At 38.8% G+C, this 17,482-nt stretch overlaps 2 protein-coding genes across 3 annotated transcripts in view; both read left to right on the forward strand.

Annotated features, from left to right (window-relative positions):
• Window positions 1–17,482, forward strand: part of Sytl5 (synaptotagmin like 5) — a 317,882-nt gene that overhangs the window by 98,558 nt on the left and 201,842 nt on the right. The gene's annotated exons all lie outside the window — the stretch shown is intronic.
• On the forward strand, window positions 1,453–1,839 carry LOC130868321 (histone H2A-Bbd type 1). The gene has a single exon (XM_057760588.1). The coding sequence runs from the start codon at window positions 1,453–1,455 to the stop codon at window positions 1,837–1,839; it is 387 nt and encodes a 128-aa protein (XP_057616571.1).

A 17,482-nucleotide genomic window follows, 5' to 3' on the forward strand; every position in this document is an offset into this window, starting at 1 on the left:
CAGAAGTTCCCCCATTGACTCTGAGTACTAAAGAAACCTCAGAGAAGCTTGGAAGTTGGCTGGAGTCTCACTGGCAAGTTGGATTTTTGGTATGGTAATTTAAGAGACACTGCTGATAATCAAAAAATCTACTTTGAAGTCTTTCAAGGGAATGAAGCCTCGGATCAGAAGAAAATGGGTGTTGGGCAAGGCTTCCACACTGTAGACATGAGCATTCACATGGTGGTGGAGGGAAGGTGAAGTCAGATGGAAGTAGACATTTTGGAAGAGGTAGAATTGTTAAGCAACTGTTTTCAGGATGCGCCTCTCTAGAGAGCCTGCAATTTATCTAAATCACTTTTGGCAGAAGACAGAAGAGAATGACGCTTGTCAGATATTTCTACTGTCCATTTGTCTATTTTATCTCAAGTCAACTGAGAAAGTTATACTCTATGAGAATACTGGTTGATTTGCTTATACTTGTCCCGTAATTGAATTGTAGAGTTGAAGCTATAAGGCCTCTTTCTTTGAACTTATATCCCTTCCCAGGCCTATTGTGTAAAGGACTTGCCAAAAGGGAATCAAACAAGTCCAACCTCAAATTCTACCTCAGGTACTAAACAAAATCTGATAAAACTTGACTACTTGATCACATAGAACTATCCGCCCAGCATCTTTAATCCACCTACTGTGCTTTCCTCCAGATTAAGGCCTTTCTTCTGCAATACTGCCCTGAAACTGTCTCAGAGGGCTAGATTTACTTCTATAATAATCCAAAGCCACGGTCCAGAACCCAGATTTTACACATCAGATAGCTTTTTAATCCCTGAACAAAGTCTAAGTATACTGATGGATTCCTTGATGTTACTCATCCACCTATGGGGAGCATTTCATGTTCAAACTGTGACAGATCTGTCAGTGCCCAACAGTTCACACAAGGATGTGCAAAATGTCAAAGGCAATGGTAGAATCTTAGAAGATGCAACGGTATACTAAAGTGGGAAGGACTTGATGTTACTCATCCACCTATGGGGGGCATTTCATGTTCAAACTGTGACAGATCTGTCAGTGCCCAACAGTTCACACAAGGATGTGCAAAATGTCAAAGGCAATGGTAGAATCTTAGAAGATGCAACGGTATACTAAAGTGGGAAGGACAGTTTTAAGTTGAAAATTAACATTTGCTGTACTGTTGAAATAAAGTAGAACAATTTCCTCCCAAAAGGGGATGTACTCAGAAATGTGATCAGTTTCCTAACATGGACACTTCTAGACTGGAGGAGGAGGACCAGAGTCCAGTGGGCACTAATGACATAATAAAGTCTGTTGTCACAAAGTCCCTCCTGACCAATGAGGAGCAGGGATGAGCACTTGGTGGGTATAAAAGCCGACGTGTTGAGAGACCCAGGCCAGAAAAGATCCGGAGCTGAATGCAACTCTTCACACGGGTACTCAAGTCTTCAAACAGGCACAATGGAAGACAACCGGCAGAAGTCTAACACCTCCCGCTCCGCAAGAGCTCAACTGAATTTCTCGGTGAGCAGAATTGAGCGCTTTCTTCGAGAAGGAAACTTCTCTCAGCGTTTGAGTGCTTCCGCACCAGTGTTCCTTGCTGGCGTACTAGAGTACCTGACAGCTGATGTACTTGACCTGTCTGGCAAGGAGGCCCAAGCTAATGGCAAGAAGCGCATAACTCCAGAGCACGTATCCTGGGCTATTGAGAACAACAAACATCTTCGTAAAATCTTCAAAGTTGACAACAAACCTGTGGTCGCTGAGCCATCAAAACCCTATGAGAACTACGTCTCGGAGGCTGGAGGCTCATACCTTGAGCCTCAAATCGCCCCAATGTACCCATAACTGGGCGTAAGTTAGACATGTTATTAAAACTGTCTTAAACCATTACCAGTGGTTCTGATTCTTTTCCGTCCATCATTTTGAGCTAGAGGTGACCATGGAACACACAAGAATGCCGGGCTTAGGATGTGGAATGGAGTGGGGTGTGGGGTTGGAAGAGAAACTGTGGTCAGCATGGGACACTTAAACTGTGATGGGGGGGCGGTTTCTAATGGGGCTTGTGTGAACAGTGGCCTTGATGTGATGAAGGGGCTGAGGGAGACGACAGAGAAGCCATCCTGGTGAGCTGTGAGCAGAGAAGGCTTTGGGATTACCAGCACGGTGCTGCTCTCTGGAGCCGGGTTGGGGAAAACAGACTTTGGTGGGCAAGGCTTCATTCATGGGTGGGGGAGGTCATGGAGAAGAGCGGCACATTATTGATGCGAACCTCAAGGATCAGGGGTATAAGCGTTACAGCTTGAATGGAAGGGGATCCTGGCAGTCAGGATTCAAAGAGAACCACAAAGTCCTCATAAGCACAGCTGCTTACAGTCCTGGTCCAGAGGAAGGTTTCCCCCTGCAGGGGAGGGTTTCCCCAGCCCCTAAGCTGGTACAGCCCTGCTCAGGTTTCCCGAATATAACAACTCCCACTCTAGTAGAGGAAGGTTTCTTCAACGAAAATGTTACAGCCTTGCTTCACTCCGCTCCACTCTACCCAGGCTCCCTGTCTGGTCCATGGAAAGGTCTTCACCCAAACCTCATTCAAGAGATTTATTAGGAGGGAAGAATCCAGAAGGGCGGCTGCCTCTGCTGGGGTGGAAAAAGGCATAGCAAACTGAGCAAGCTCAGGGCTTATATAGGGCTTCTTAGGGGATGGCTTTTTTTTTTCTAGGGTGAAGATTTTCAGGGTGGGAATTCACCAGATTTCAATCCCTGAGTTTGGACAAGCTCAAAGATTGGCTGGATTTTGTGCCCAGGGATTGGTTGGTTTTTGTGCTGAATACATCAGGGACAGAGTGTGTTTCTTTGGCTCTGGTTTCAGGATCAAAGTGTGCTGCTTTTTGGCTCTCTGGTTTCAGGGCCAACGTGTTTTCTTTGGCTGGCCGCCATTTTACCCTACAAGGGGTATTTGCAGAACACTGACGGATAACAGTGAAACTAGAAAGAAATATACAAAATAGAAACTATGATCAATATTATCCTTTGGAAAAAATTCTCTGCCTCATTTTGAAAGAGAGGATGTACACAAGTACTAGTACATATGGTGCTAAGAGGTTATGTGGAATATATGCTTCTGTGTACACTGGGAAGCTAAATAACGACTGTACATAACTGCTAACTGGCTTAAGACCTGCATTCAGGCATCTCTAATTGGGGTCTTCAGTGAGAATGGCATGGAATTAGTTATTATACTCAGATACCCTTTCTCAAATAATGTTCTTTGTATGAAGCCAGCCAAGTTCTCAGGTTTAGAGTACTAACTAAGTTTGTTAAACAGCTGCCTGATACTGAAAAGTCATTTATTTGGCTTATCCCTGAGGCTTATAGTAGTCTAAACCAGTCTATTGGGAAACCAATATCCTGTGACTGTGGCTATGTCACAGGATAGCATCACAAAGAAAATGGCTTAGTACAGGGGGAGTTAAAGTAGATAGATGAGCGAGTGGCTCTGTGTAGATTTTATAGTTAATGCAGTAGTTTAAGGTCTGTAGATGAAAACTACACTTATTTCAGAATCCCACATCAAAGAGTTAGTTTCCTTTTCTAGGTATGAGCTTGGAGGTTGAGTTGGATTCAGTCATGGCTGGCAAAGCTGTTGTAAAGTCAAGGATCAACGGGGATACTGTTCTCCATTTAAACATTGTGTTGAGTCGTGCCTACAGGCTTTATAGGAAACATGGAGTCCATGGGGAACACAGTAAAAGCCTAATGAAGCCCCTATCAAATGCCCATTCTACAAGCACAAGGAATCTGACTCCCAAGGGAGGTAATAAGGCAGTGTGAGCACTGACGCCCTTAGGAAGTCATGAGTTCACCCAATTATAGTCTCTATGCATTTATGTGAAGTGAAAAGGAAAGGGTAAGGACGGATTCCCTGTAGCTTGGATACTTTGAGACAAACCAGCACCTATTAGTGCTCTGTTGGGGAAGGGTATAATTAAATCCCAGAAATAGGTTTACACTGTAGTCTTCATGTTTCCCAATAAACTTCTGTCAGGTCTGTGATCACATTAGTGCTATGGTAGGCCAGGATCAGGATCTGACATGGCTCATATTAGCACACAATATCATTTTAGGAATTGATGTTCATTATAGGTATGTGACTCCATTTCTAGCCAGAAAAAGTATGTAATTTGCAGTTTGGTTTTATAAGGGACTACAGTTAGAGATTACTTTGAGTCTCAGGAAAAGACCGGACTTTTAAAAATGCTGGGACTGTGATCATGGAGACTTTTATAGTCAGAAACGGAATCACATATCTATAACGATGGCACATGCAAGTTAAGTCAGGACAATAACTAGTTCACGGAAGTCTAAGCTACATAACATACTTGGGGGCAGGCTGAACTTCATAAAAATATGTTTCAAAAAACAAAACGAACCAATCAAATGAAAAACAACTCTGAGTGTTCTATGGCTGTGAAGAGACATCATGACCAAGGCAACTTTCATCAAAGAAAACAGTTAATTGGGGACTTGCTTGCAGTTTCAGAAGTTCAGTCCAGTACAGGGGCAGAAATGGTTCTGGAACAGTAAGTGAGAGCTACATCCTCTTATGCTGGCCTATGAGAAAGACTCTGGGCTTGGCATGGGCTTTTGAAACCTCAAAGCCCATGACCAAGGCAACTCTTATTAAATAAAGCATTTAATTGGGATCTTGCTTACAGTTTCAGAGGTTTAATCCATCGTCATCATGACAGGAAGCATAGGGAGAAATGGTGCAGAGAAGTAGCTGAGAGGTACATCCTGATCAGATGGCCAAGAGAGAGATTATGGGCTTGAGATGGGCTTTTGAAACCTCAAAATCCATCATCAGTGATACACTTCCTCCAATAAGGCCACACCTTATAATCCCTTCAAATAGTGCCACTCCCTGGGGATCAAGCATTCAAATCTATGAGACTATAGAAGCCATTTTTATTCAAATCAGCACAACAACCAACTAAGCAAACAACAACAATAAAAAATTAAGATTTGATAGGAGGATCTTGGAGGGTAACAGTTGCTTGGTTTGGGCAGAAACACAAGACTTGAGAAATAAAATGACCTCAATATGATGAGTTGCCTTTGGGAACAGAAGTATTTTGAAAGCCCAGGTCTGCTGATCCTTGCCAGTTTCCTGAAGGATGCTGCCAAGGGAAGGAACAATTTTCAGAAAGGGCCTTTAATATTTTCAAAATAGGATTCTAACAAATGGGTTCTTATAATAATAACATTCAATGTCTTATTTCCTAGTGTAAAAATTACAAAGTGATAGGTAAATTTCTAGTCTAGGCATCAGTTGTGATTATTAAGATGGCATGATGCTTTAAAAGGAACATCACTTGGTATATAAAACATACAGGTATATAAAAATATAGACATTTTTATCTGGTCAAAAAAGAAATCACAGTTTATGACTTCTAGTGATATCAAACTGCCTGAGAATGTATGTAGTTATATTTAGATCCAAATGATTACTTGATGCCCAATGAAAGACAGAGACTACTTTCTACAACTCTTACTTGGTTCTATGGTGTTCCAGTGATGACTCCCTCATATGTGTTTGTTTGTGACATTTCACACAGCTTGAACTCGTCATTACTGTTGTAATATAAAACAAAAATAATAACCACTGACAAAATCACTTGTATTTAACAAATTCATGTAGTTCTGTGCCCCAAGATGTCATGGTAAAATTAATATCATAATATAAAATACATTATCATCTTAAAAGTCCTACAATATTTTTAAAAATATCAACATTTTAAAGGTTCAGGCTCTTAAATATCCAACATCTCTTTAAAAGAGAGACTTCTTTAAGTCTCTCTAAAAGATCCAAGGTGTCATAATTGTGGGTTCCTATAAAATAAAACAAGTTAACTATTGTGACAGGTTAGGAGAAAATGAATTGGGCTTAGAAACTAGATCTTTGGATTTGTTTTCTCAGTTATTGTGTCCAACTTCTCAGTTAAGCTGTTCTAGGTAGTTGACTGTCACCACAGACAAAATCCTAAAGGTAGTTAAGTGAGGGCATGACAAACATCCCTGTCGCAAGATACTATTCTCTGAAATAACTGAGTTATCTTTTTTTTTTATGGAATTTGAGACAGTTAATGAAGACAAAATCTGAAGATGAGTTTAGGCCTCCCCAAAAGAGAAAGCTAACATTTTCCTTGCAGTAACTGAACCACAGGTATTATACGGTTCTGTCATCTCTGCCTGCTGTTCTATAAGCAAGCATTTTGTATGGTTGCATAGCAAGAATAATGCAACTTAAGGTCAAATAATCTTTCCATGTTATGCAAAATAAAAGTATAAAACCATTAAGGGTGGTGATTAAAATATTTGTAAACACAATTTACTCGATTTTCTTATAAGCATAGAGCACGTCCTGAGCATCTGTATTTTAATCAATAGCCAAGATAAGTTTGATGTATTTCCTTACTTGGAAGCTTCTGTAAGATACTAGGGACAAACGAATACAGGTTACAATTAAATATCTAAAAATAGTAACTGAGGGTTGGGGATACAGCTCCGTGGTATAGCATGATCAAACCTTAGGTTCAATCCCTAGATAAACAAAGAAATAATAACTGAAACCACGACGCTAGAGTGTTGTTTATTACCATCAGCAAGGAAAGCACTGCCAGAACAATACTAAAATAAAAACATTTAGGACTCCCAATTATCTAGCTCCTTTCCATTAAATGACGCACTTTATAAAATACTTTTCAATATTTGCTGTGCCCTAATTTAAGCATCAAGTGATATATAAAAATAGCACGATGTTTCTTGAAACATGTATAATTGTTATGCATAATCTATAAATAAAATTAATTAATATACAAATATATCCATGGCAGGCCTTGAGGACCACTTTTTAAATTAAATTTTATTTATTCATTTTTTTGAACTGGAACTTTAATGGCAGAACTCAAAAGGTAGGTAGATATCTGTGGGTTTAAGGCCAGCCTGATCTACACAGTGATTTTCAGGAAAGCTCCTATAACATAGTAAAAACCTGTCTTTAGAAAAAGACAATTTTTTGAGAATGTCATACACTGTACTTGCATAATTTTCATCCCTCCCTCTTCTTCATCCAGGCCCTCCCAAGCCCCACTTGAATGCATAGGCTCTTCTGGAACATCCATCTACCTCCACCCACCCACATAAAACCTTCTTAGTCCACTTGTGTAGATGTGTGGTCAGTGCTGGTCATTTGGGATTGGAGCCTTTTCTCTGGGAAAAATGCATTCTCCTTCTTTGCAGGCATTGTTAACCTGTAGGTTTTTTTTTAACCAGGAATGGTGCCTTGAGAAATTTCTTCATCCACATTGATATGCTGACTGGTGTTATCATAATGTGGGTCCTGTTTAAGCAACCATATTATTGAGATTTCACAGGTGCTACGTGTAGAAGACACTGTCTCCCAGCAGCGGTAGTGGTTCCTGGCTCTTACAATCCTCCTCAACCTTCTTCTGAGATGTTCCATGAGATTTAGATGTAGAGCATGCTTTGTAGATGTACCAACTGGAGCTCACTTATTCTCTGCATTTTGACCAGTTGTGACTTTCTATAATGCAATGTCTTCTGTAAAACAGAAGCTTCTTTGATGAAGGGGAGAGCCTCACTTAATTGTATATATAAGAATAAGCATTTAGAATACACTTAGAAGCTATATTGATTTAGAAAAATGTTACTGTTGGGGAGAATCTCTTGCCTGAATATCGTTTTGCATGTAACTCGTGACTAATAGTATACCGGATAAATGTTTTTCATAAGATCTTGCTTATCACAAAGTGACAGAATAAATATGTGTAACTTTCCAAAGACTTTTGAAAAAGAACATCTTAAGTATAAAATAAATTTCAAAGAATTTAAGTCTCCAAATTTAAGATGACTTTGAAGAAAGATACAAATAAAATTGTTGGTGTATTGGAATATTTATGATAAGGCCATGGAAGCTTGGAAAGAGACTGTAACCTGCTTATCTGTTGCTTAAAGTGCTGAATACGAGAAATAGTTAAATAAATAGCTAGTCTTGTACTAACTTTGCTTTTCAGGCTGGCCTTAGACTTGGGACAGTTTTCCTGGCTCAGTCATCAAGTCCTGTGATTATATGCCCAGACCTTTCCTTTCATGTTAAAGGGAACAATATAGGGCATGATGATGTAAGAATAATTTATTTCTACTATTATATAGTTATAGTTTAGTGGAAGTTATTTTGTTCAGATATATAACATCTGCTTGGCAACTGTGGTTACCCGCCCAGGTTCTGAATGAGATGGAGCCTATCAACACTCAAAACTCCATCATGGAAGCAGGAGCAGGTACTGACAGTTAACAGTTGTTGGTGGGGAGAGTTCTTTTTTCCTCAGTGGTGATTGACAGTAAACAGTTGTGTTTTTTTTTTTTTTTTTCTTTCCTCAATGGTATAGTCACTGGTCAAGTTGTCTGTGTTTCGGTAAATAGCCATTAAGAAACCTTAATAAAATTTGATGAGTTAAATAAAAGACATGAAAATAGGACTAGATGATAAGATGGAGAAATTCACTAGGAAAAGAAGAGAATAAGAGGATAATGGGGATGAATATGATTAAACTATATAAATGTACATAACTTCTTGAGAGTACATTACTAAGAAGAAATGAAAGTGAGCTTGCATATTCTGACATCCAGAGCTGTATGCATATAAATATGCATGCTTTTTAAGCCACCAAGTTTTTGCTAATATGTTTACCAACACAGAAAATGGATACATCTGAAGACTGGTCCTGTAGCATATTTTATTAAACCAGACTCAAGCTAAAACAAAACTTTCTCTATTTTCTAGACCAACTCAAATTCTCCAGTTGAGTTCAGTATCCAGTATAAAAATGTAGCTCTAAAGTCTCCCTTTTTTAAAGTCTTATGCACTACCTCATGAACTCTGAGTCGGTCTTGAAGATACTTCAAACGAACTTGTTTCCTCTTTCAAATTATGTTTCTATAAACTTTCTGAAGTTTTCTGTACCAATTTAATTTTGTTTTATATAACTATTTTTCCTATTCCAGAATAGGGCAAATGGGCTTATTCTGGAACAGGAAAAGTAGTCATATAAAACAAAATTAAATTGGTACAGAAAATTTGCCCTCAGCACAGAAACATCCCAGAATTCTCTGCAAGGACTGGCTGTGCAGGCACGGTACCTCAGAAATAGATTTGCTATTTAAATTTGTTATCTCAAACATAGGGGCCAAAAGGGTCCTCAATCTGCAAGCTTGGTACTCAGGAAACCTGACCATGTAATTGGGTCTGGAAAGGGGAAGGGTGAGGGAGATGGCATTAAGTCACTAGCCTGCATCTCTGAGCCCCAAATTTAGGAATGTTGATGGCTAAGGGGGAAAAAGTGAATGTCTCATGTCAGAAAGAACAAGTTTGCACTGTCTCTGCCTTTTTGTTCTTTTGAGGCCCTCTGGGAGTTAGATGACATCTACCAGCATCAGCTATGGAGTTGTTGATACAGCCCACAGATTTAAACGCTAATCTCTTCCAGAAGCAACCTCCCGGGCACAGGCAGAATTAGTATTTTGTCAACTGCCGGGTAATTCCTTAGCCATCAAAGTGACAAGCAGAACTAAAAAACAAAATATGAAGCAAGTCTTGTGATTTTCAATTCTTAAAGTGATTATATTAAATATATAACTGAGAAGAGTTCCTTTCAACTCAGAGATTTTATTAACTAATGTATTAGTATTATTCAGAAGTAAGACATATGATACACTCATGTAATTGGAGGGGAAGGAATTTCTGAATTACAGACACAGAAGGACACATGTAGGTCAAAAGAATAGTACCCACAACTTCACTTCTGCAGTTTCATTCATAGTTAAGAGTAACTAGAGACATAGTAAATATTAGTCCAGATTCTTAAGCAAAGCAAAGCAAAAGTAGTACATTCTCCCAGTGGCTTCCATTCTTAATTTATTTGATCCAAAAACATACAAACAAGACTTGACAAACCAGATTATCTATTACTTCTCATATAACAGGGATTAGTTATCCATCTCATCTGAGTACTAGCCAGAACTGACCCTTCTTAGCTTCTAAGATATAAAAAGTAAGGCTCATTCAGGGTCATATGACTGTAAATAGATAAGGTCTCACTAAATCAAAAATCCATTTACAAAGCTTTTAAAATAATTAAACACCAAACCCCAAAATTTCTTCTAGTTCTGCCAAAATTGATGGTCCCTAAGTATCTGAAATCATGTAAACACTTTAGTAGCTCCGCAAATTGACACCAGGAAGCTAGAATTGGCAATGTTCTCTGAACTGTTTGGATCCTCTCAATGAATTATGAAAAGTCTGTGTGAGCTTAAACCATACACGAAGTATATTTTTCTATCTCTTCTATTTGTCTGGCCCTGGCAAGTGAATGCACTGAGAATTTTATTTAACCTCTAAAATTATACAAAGACAACTTTTAAAAGCAAGGTTAAAGCATGACATACATATATTAAATGGGCATGTTTTTAAAACGTGGCTCTTGAGACAATCTTAGTTACTTTTCCATTGCTGTGACAAAATACCATGACCAAGGCAACTTATAAAAGGAAGCATTTTATTGGGCTTACGGTTTCAGGTGGTTAGAGTCCATTCATAGTGGAGCAAAGGTATGGTGGCAGGAGCAAATGATAGATACATTTTCATCTGCAAGTACGAGGCGTGGGGGGGGGGAGAGAGAGAGAGAGAGAGAGAGAGAGAGAGAGAGAGAGAGAGAGAGAGAGGAAAGAGGAAAGAGGGAGAGAGAGAAACGACCAAGTTCAATGAGGGACCACATATTCAAACATACAAGCATATGGGGACCATTGTGATTCAAATCACCAGAGAGGATCTTGTTTTTCTGCCTAGGCAGGTCTGGAACTCATGAACCTTAAAGCCTGTAAGTGTTAGGATTATAGGTTTGTGGCACTACATCTGGCAACATATGTTGAACTACTTTTTTTTTTTTTTTAACTCAGGCAAGTAGAAGTTATAAATAACACTTTAAAGGAGAATCAAAAGAACTGATGCAAGAACGCTCACCAGTACTGTTGAGCTTTCCCAGAGATCAGGTAATAAGCCTTAGGGCAAAGCTTCTGCCAAAAACAGTTTAACCATGGACCTAAAAAATAGATTTTTACACCATATAGTATAATTTTGAGGTGTTGACATCTTAGATTCAGCAGCATTACATTGCAGAGGAAGCAGTAGCGAGAGATACCCTCTAGTATTATATTACACACATAGGCCCCAGGGTTAAGGACCTTATCCACAGACAGCTGCTGGTGTTGAAGCGCTCATCCTGGGGTCTGAGACTCTTGAAGCTGAAGCTTTTGGTGAAGAAAACCTGCGGGTTTTCTTTCTGTTCCTGGTGAAGAAGACCTGAGGTTTTTCTTTTGGTTCCTAACAGCCTTTTGTCTCTCTTTAGTCTTGGCTCTTTGCCTTCTCTTGTTGTCTCTCTCCTTTCACCGCCTTTCTTCTTCCTGCCCTGACCACTTATAAAGTGTTCAGTAACTTCTTTAACTGGCAGTTGCTCTTTCTGCCTGCTGACCGACCCCTCAGGTGTTGCTGTTTCTTCGGTTCTGCTTTTACTCTCTTTTGTCTCAACTGCCCCAGTTCTTTGTTCCCACCTCAGCTCACACGTCGGAAAGTCAGCAAGAAAAAAAAATCACCCAGTGTCAGATTATCTGAACAGACAGTTAACAAAACAAGAAATAAAAATAGCCAATAAATATTTGAAAAATATCAAACAAGCTTAACTACCAGGGAAATGGAAATATAAGTGATGCTGAGATTTCATTCCAGTGCATTCAGAATGCTTACCGTTATGAACATACATAACACCAAATGCAAATCAGGATGTTGGTAAAGCAGAACCATCATACCCTCCTGGTGGGGAAGTACACCAACCTAGCCATTGTGGAAATCAGTATGGAGGTTCATCAAAAACTACAAAGTAGAATTACTATATCTTCCATTTGTGTGACTCCTGGTAAATACTCAAAGGACTCTGGTGTGATAAACTCAAAAGGATTCAAACTTGGCACACCACAGAGATTCTTGAAAATACATACTTATTGATGCATTATTAACCTTAGCTAAAAAATAGAGCCAATACCCAAACAAAACTGGGTAAAGCAACTGTGGTGCATATCTACACTGCATTTATTCAGCCATGAAGAATGAAGCTATGTCCTTGCCAGGCTAATGGATGGTACTGGATACCAGCATATTAAGTAAAATAAGCCAGACTCAAACTCCCAAGCGTTGGGTTATCATTTCATTTCTGTTACTATGACAAACAGCTCAATAAAAAGTAATTCAGAAGAGGAGCAGGTTTATTTAGCTTACAATTTCAGCTTATAGTTCATTATTGCTGGGAATTCATGACAGGATATTACAGCATCACATCCATAGTCAAAATCAGAGAGAGAATAAACATACACTTGCTTGTTCTAGACTACTTTCTCTTACTCAAATATAGCTGACAGCCCACCTAGGGAATAGTGCCAACTACAGTGGGCTTGGTCAATTAATAATCAGGACAATTCCCTACAGACATGCATATAGGCCAAATTGCTTTAGATAATTCTTTATTATGACTCTTCCCAGGTATCTCTTGGTTATGTCAAATTAACAGTTAAAACTAATCAGCACAATCTACCCCCATTAAGTTGACCTAGAACACAATATGTTAAGTCATAACTTTACAACCATTGTCCCCCAAATCTGATGCTATTTAATAATGTAAAATATGATCCAACTTTAAAGTTCTCATAGTTTCTTTTCAATGGCAACACTTAAAAATATCCCAAACCAAGCCGGGCAGTGGTGGCGCACGCCTTTAATCCCAGCACTCGGGAGGCAGAGGCAGGCAGATCTCTGTGAGTTCAAGGCCAGCCTGGTCTACAGAGTGAGTTCCAGGACAGCCAGGGCTGTTACACAGAGAAACCCTGTCCGAAGAAACAAACAGACAAACAACAACAACAACAAAATCCAAAACTTTCTGTAAAAGTTTCAAGTCACTTTAGAAATTACAAGTCATTAACTATATACCGAACATTCTTATTCCAAAAGGGAAGAACTGAGTATATGACAACCACTATTAAGCAAAACCAAAATTCATGCATATAAACTCAACCCTCTAGCTCACTGTCTGACATCTGAGGCTTGTAGCCTCACCCTTCCAACTCTGCTGCTGCACATACAGTTTGCCTTGTAGGCCAGAGATGCACTGCACAACTTCACTTCTTGTGGACATCCCGCACTGCTGACATCTTCAATATCCTTACACCTCCATTGTAACAGAGGCATCACTTTTACCCTCTCAGGGCCTCTCTGCAGAAACTTTGACCCCACCTTGGCTGCTGTCCATGATCCCCTTAATCTTTCATCTTTCTTGCCTACAAAATGAGTACTATGTGGACAATCATTACATTGCAAACTTAGGCTTGACATGTAGACTAGTCCCTTAGACCATACTTGTATCAGCTTCTGTGGGCTGGGCTTGAGAAAACAGTTTCATATTGTCCCAGAAGTAGATGTTTCGCTTCAGTGCTGCTGGTCTCTTTCTTTGAGAAGCACAACTTTTTTTTTTCAGCCTCAGCATGACCAGCACACACAGCTAGTGTATCACATTAATTCTTTCTAGACTAGCTGACAACAAAATCCTTATTCTCTCTGAAACATGATCTAAGCCTTTTACTGTCAGCATTTTTACTTTTCAGGCTCCCAGAAGAATGACCTATTAGACTCTGAGTACTTAACAGCTTTTCTAAACCAAAGTTCCAAATGCTTCACATTCCTCATACAAAAGCAGTCTTAGCATAAAAGCCACATAGTCAGGACTGTTACAAAACCAACTTACTAGCTCAGTACCAATTTCTGTCTCGATTTTATTGCTGTTGCTGTGATGAAATAGCCTGACAAAAATAGTATAACAGTTAAAAGGTTTTATCTGGGTTATAATTCTAGGTTTTCATTGAATGGAAGTCAGGCAGGAACTCAAGCAGCTAAACATATCACATGCACAGTCAAAAGCAGAGAAGAACAAATGTGCCTAATATTGCCTACTTAATTGTAGCTCTAACCTACCCTTTTCCTGTCTTATATAATTCAAGACCTCTTGACTACAGAATGGAACTACACACAGAGACTGAGTCTTTCACATCAATTAAGAATCAAGATATTCATTCAAAGACACGACCATAGGTCAACCTGATCTAGACAGTTCCTCAGGTAATTCCAAAATACAATAGTAAAAAGTAGGTATGCCAGTGGTGGCTCACAGCTAGAATTCTAGCCATTGGAAGGGCAAAGTAGGAAGATTGGCATGATTTTAAGATCAGCCTGGATTACATAGTGAGTACTAGGCCTGTCTAGGCTACAATGTGAGTCTGTCTTAGCAAACAAAATACGTGTCTGTTACATTTTTGCTTATATATGGAATCTGTGTGTGCGTGTGTATGTGTGAAAGTCCAAAGGGAAGTCCACGAGGAAGTCTAAGGGAGAAGAGGTCTAAAGTAAGGCGGGAGAAAGAAAGGAACAAAATGGAGTAAGGGGGACAGGGAAATAGTGTGTTCATTGCAGTTTGTGATAATAAGAAAATGTGGCACAAACTGTTTACAACTGTCCTGGCTGAGGCTATGCTTTCAAGTGCTGGAACAATGAACTGCGATTGTCCTGTAGCTTCCTCAAGGTATCTGTGAGTGATTTAGATATCTGGTTGTTACATAAGGGGTACCCTGCTGGATAACCGACTGAGAGTTCTTTTGTTCAGGTCAGCCAAGGCAGCAAGGAAGAGTCCAATTAGAGAGTCGGCTAATTCGAGAGTCACTTTGCCCTATTCTCAATGTCATTTCTTAGTTACAGGAATATTAATGTCAAAAGAAGTATTTAAAATGTACGCTTGAAGAACTTCTTGTGGATGGTACTAGTGATTTTAACAGTGGTTTAACAGTACTTACCTTGTGCCTAGTATCACAATACTGGTTCTAATAAAATCTTCCTCATTGTTCAGTTATGGTCAAGTAGCAGACTGTGAGACTTAGCTTCTGGTCTGTAATTGAGTAACTGAAAAAGCTACTCTTTTGAAAATTTCTAGTATGTGTGTAATGCCAGTGCCATAGGATTAATAATTTGGAGGGAATGTAGGCGGTGATACGTGTAAAGCACTTTAAACAGTGTCTGACACACTGTTACTCCCTTTCCCCTCAGGCTTTGTATGAACTGTGGTGTTCATGGGTAGAAAAGAATATTAAAAGAAGGAATTACCTTCAAAACATAGATATAATAAGAGTTCCATGTCAAGATCTTCTTAAATGTTCACAAGATGAAATTGATTACCTTCCCTCTCCCGATCCTTTCTCAGCTCTATAAACACTGCTTGCTTCCTGAAATAGCTGTCTGCCACAGATAAACATTATTACTGTGTGTCACTGGGTGTGTTTAACATGTAAACATATCGTGGGAGCAAGGGAGGCTGGTTTTTCAAGTTCCTGCTCGTAGGACTTCCTGAGGGTCAAGTAGTCCAGTACAGTTTGTGTGGCTGTAAGAAAAATGAGCCTACAAAAGCATTCTAACCTTATTGAGGTAAGACTGATTTCCTTAGGAACCTCTAGGGTGATATTTGGTTTCTTGATTTTTGTATTTTGCAATTATTTGAAGTGGGCAAAAGTTTCTTGGTTAGGGGAAAAAACAATTCTTTCTACCACTTGATACTGGGTTTCATCCTAAAGTAGAAAATGGAGAAAGGGGCTGTTACCCTACTGAGAGTTCCATGGCTTTGGATGAAAAATTTAAATGTTTTCTAAATTCATTATTCAAAGTGAAATCTTGTGGTAGAGTCTACTAAAAAGTCAGCCATCTCTAAAACCCAGTAGGCATTCTAATAACAAAAGTACATCAAGTTCATAGCAAAAGTGGTGGTCATTTTGCCAAAGAGTTTCCATGCCTCTCTCCATATAAGATAAAAAAGGATTCTTTTACTCTGAATTTCTTTCCTTTATTTGAAATCTCAGATACTGTAATTAGCATTATTAAATTATATTTACATTCAGCACCAATCTATTTTCTACTGTCTATGGTCTCTTTGTTTGACACAGGGTTTCTCACTTGCAGACCCCTCTGGAACTTACTCTGTAGCTCAGTCTTACTTGAACTCATGGTAATTTTTTTAAATATAGAGTGTTTTAATTTGGGTTGCTACTTTCCTTTTTATAAATGAAATCCATGTAGTAGGGGCTCACTATGCATCCCTCAGTAACCTAAAACTTGTGGCAAATCTCCTGCTTATGAAACAATGCTGACATTATAGTTTTACAGGACCCACCATGAATTGCTGAAAATATTCTTGCAATATTGTATCAAACTGTAGACTTAGAGATAATAGGAGTTTATATTTAAAATATTACAGAATGGTTGAACATATAAGGTTATAAGTGAAAATGTATGTAAAGTACTATAAAATAATATAAATGAAGAAATTAAAGATTTTCATTTTGAACTTTGTTTATGATCAGACTTGACAAGCAGCTTCTGTGAATGACTGTTACAGTTTGTACACGATGACTTATATACATGAAATCATTCTATTACTCTAGTGAAACTATTAACTATTATAGAACTCATAAGTACTATACAATTCTTAAGTCCCTATGTCAAAAGATAAACACACATATCGATACATGTATACGTATGAGCAACTAGTATCAAAAAGATGAGAAACATGAGAAATAATCTTTTTGGTATTTCAGTTGCTGAAATTCATTTTGTCTGTGTATTTACAAGCTCCTAAAATTCTTTGCTAGCTAATTTGTGGATTAGCTGTGTTACCCTTCAATTTATTCACATTTGATAAGTCTTCTAATTGGGTTTGTTTTCCACTACTTCATGTTTTGGAGCACATTTAGTATTTTTGTTGTAACTACTATCTTCCAATTATTTAGTATGTAAAGAGAAGGTAGGGAAAGTGCTGCTGTAAAGTATGGGAAATGAGCAGTTTATTTGCCTAACTTCATCACACGATGGCATACGTTATGACTGTTTTGCCAACATGCATAAACACATGATTAATCATCTTTAGTATTTTCTGTTTCTGACTTGCTTGTAGCCATTTTTGTACGTCCATATGTTGCATGTGTGTACTCTCTTTTCCTTTCTTACCATCTTCTTCCCACTCAAATTCACACGTTTTGGTAGACTTCACAGAACCCCCCAGTCTGGTATCATTCCCAAGCAGTCCCATTCTGTGGGTTGTTTTGTTTCTTTTGATCTCTTTCTTCATAACTTCTGATTATGTTTTCTCTGCATGTTCCATCATGGACTTCTGATTCTTCTTTAAAGACATCAGTAAACCACAGAGACCCCATTGCAGGGTGAGCAATGCCAGTGGCCATCTTCAGTTCCAGAAGAAAACCTGACAAAGGGTAGAGCTCTTAG

This window comes from Chionomys nivalis, chromosome X, assembly GCF_950005125.1.
Source record: "Chionomys nivalis chromosome X, mChiNiv1.1, whole genome shotgun sequence".
Classification (NCBI taxonomy): Eukaryota; Metazoa; Chordata; class Mammalia; order Rodentia; family Cricetidae; genus Chionomys; species Chionomys nivalis.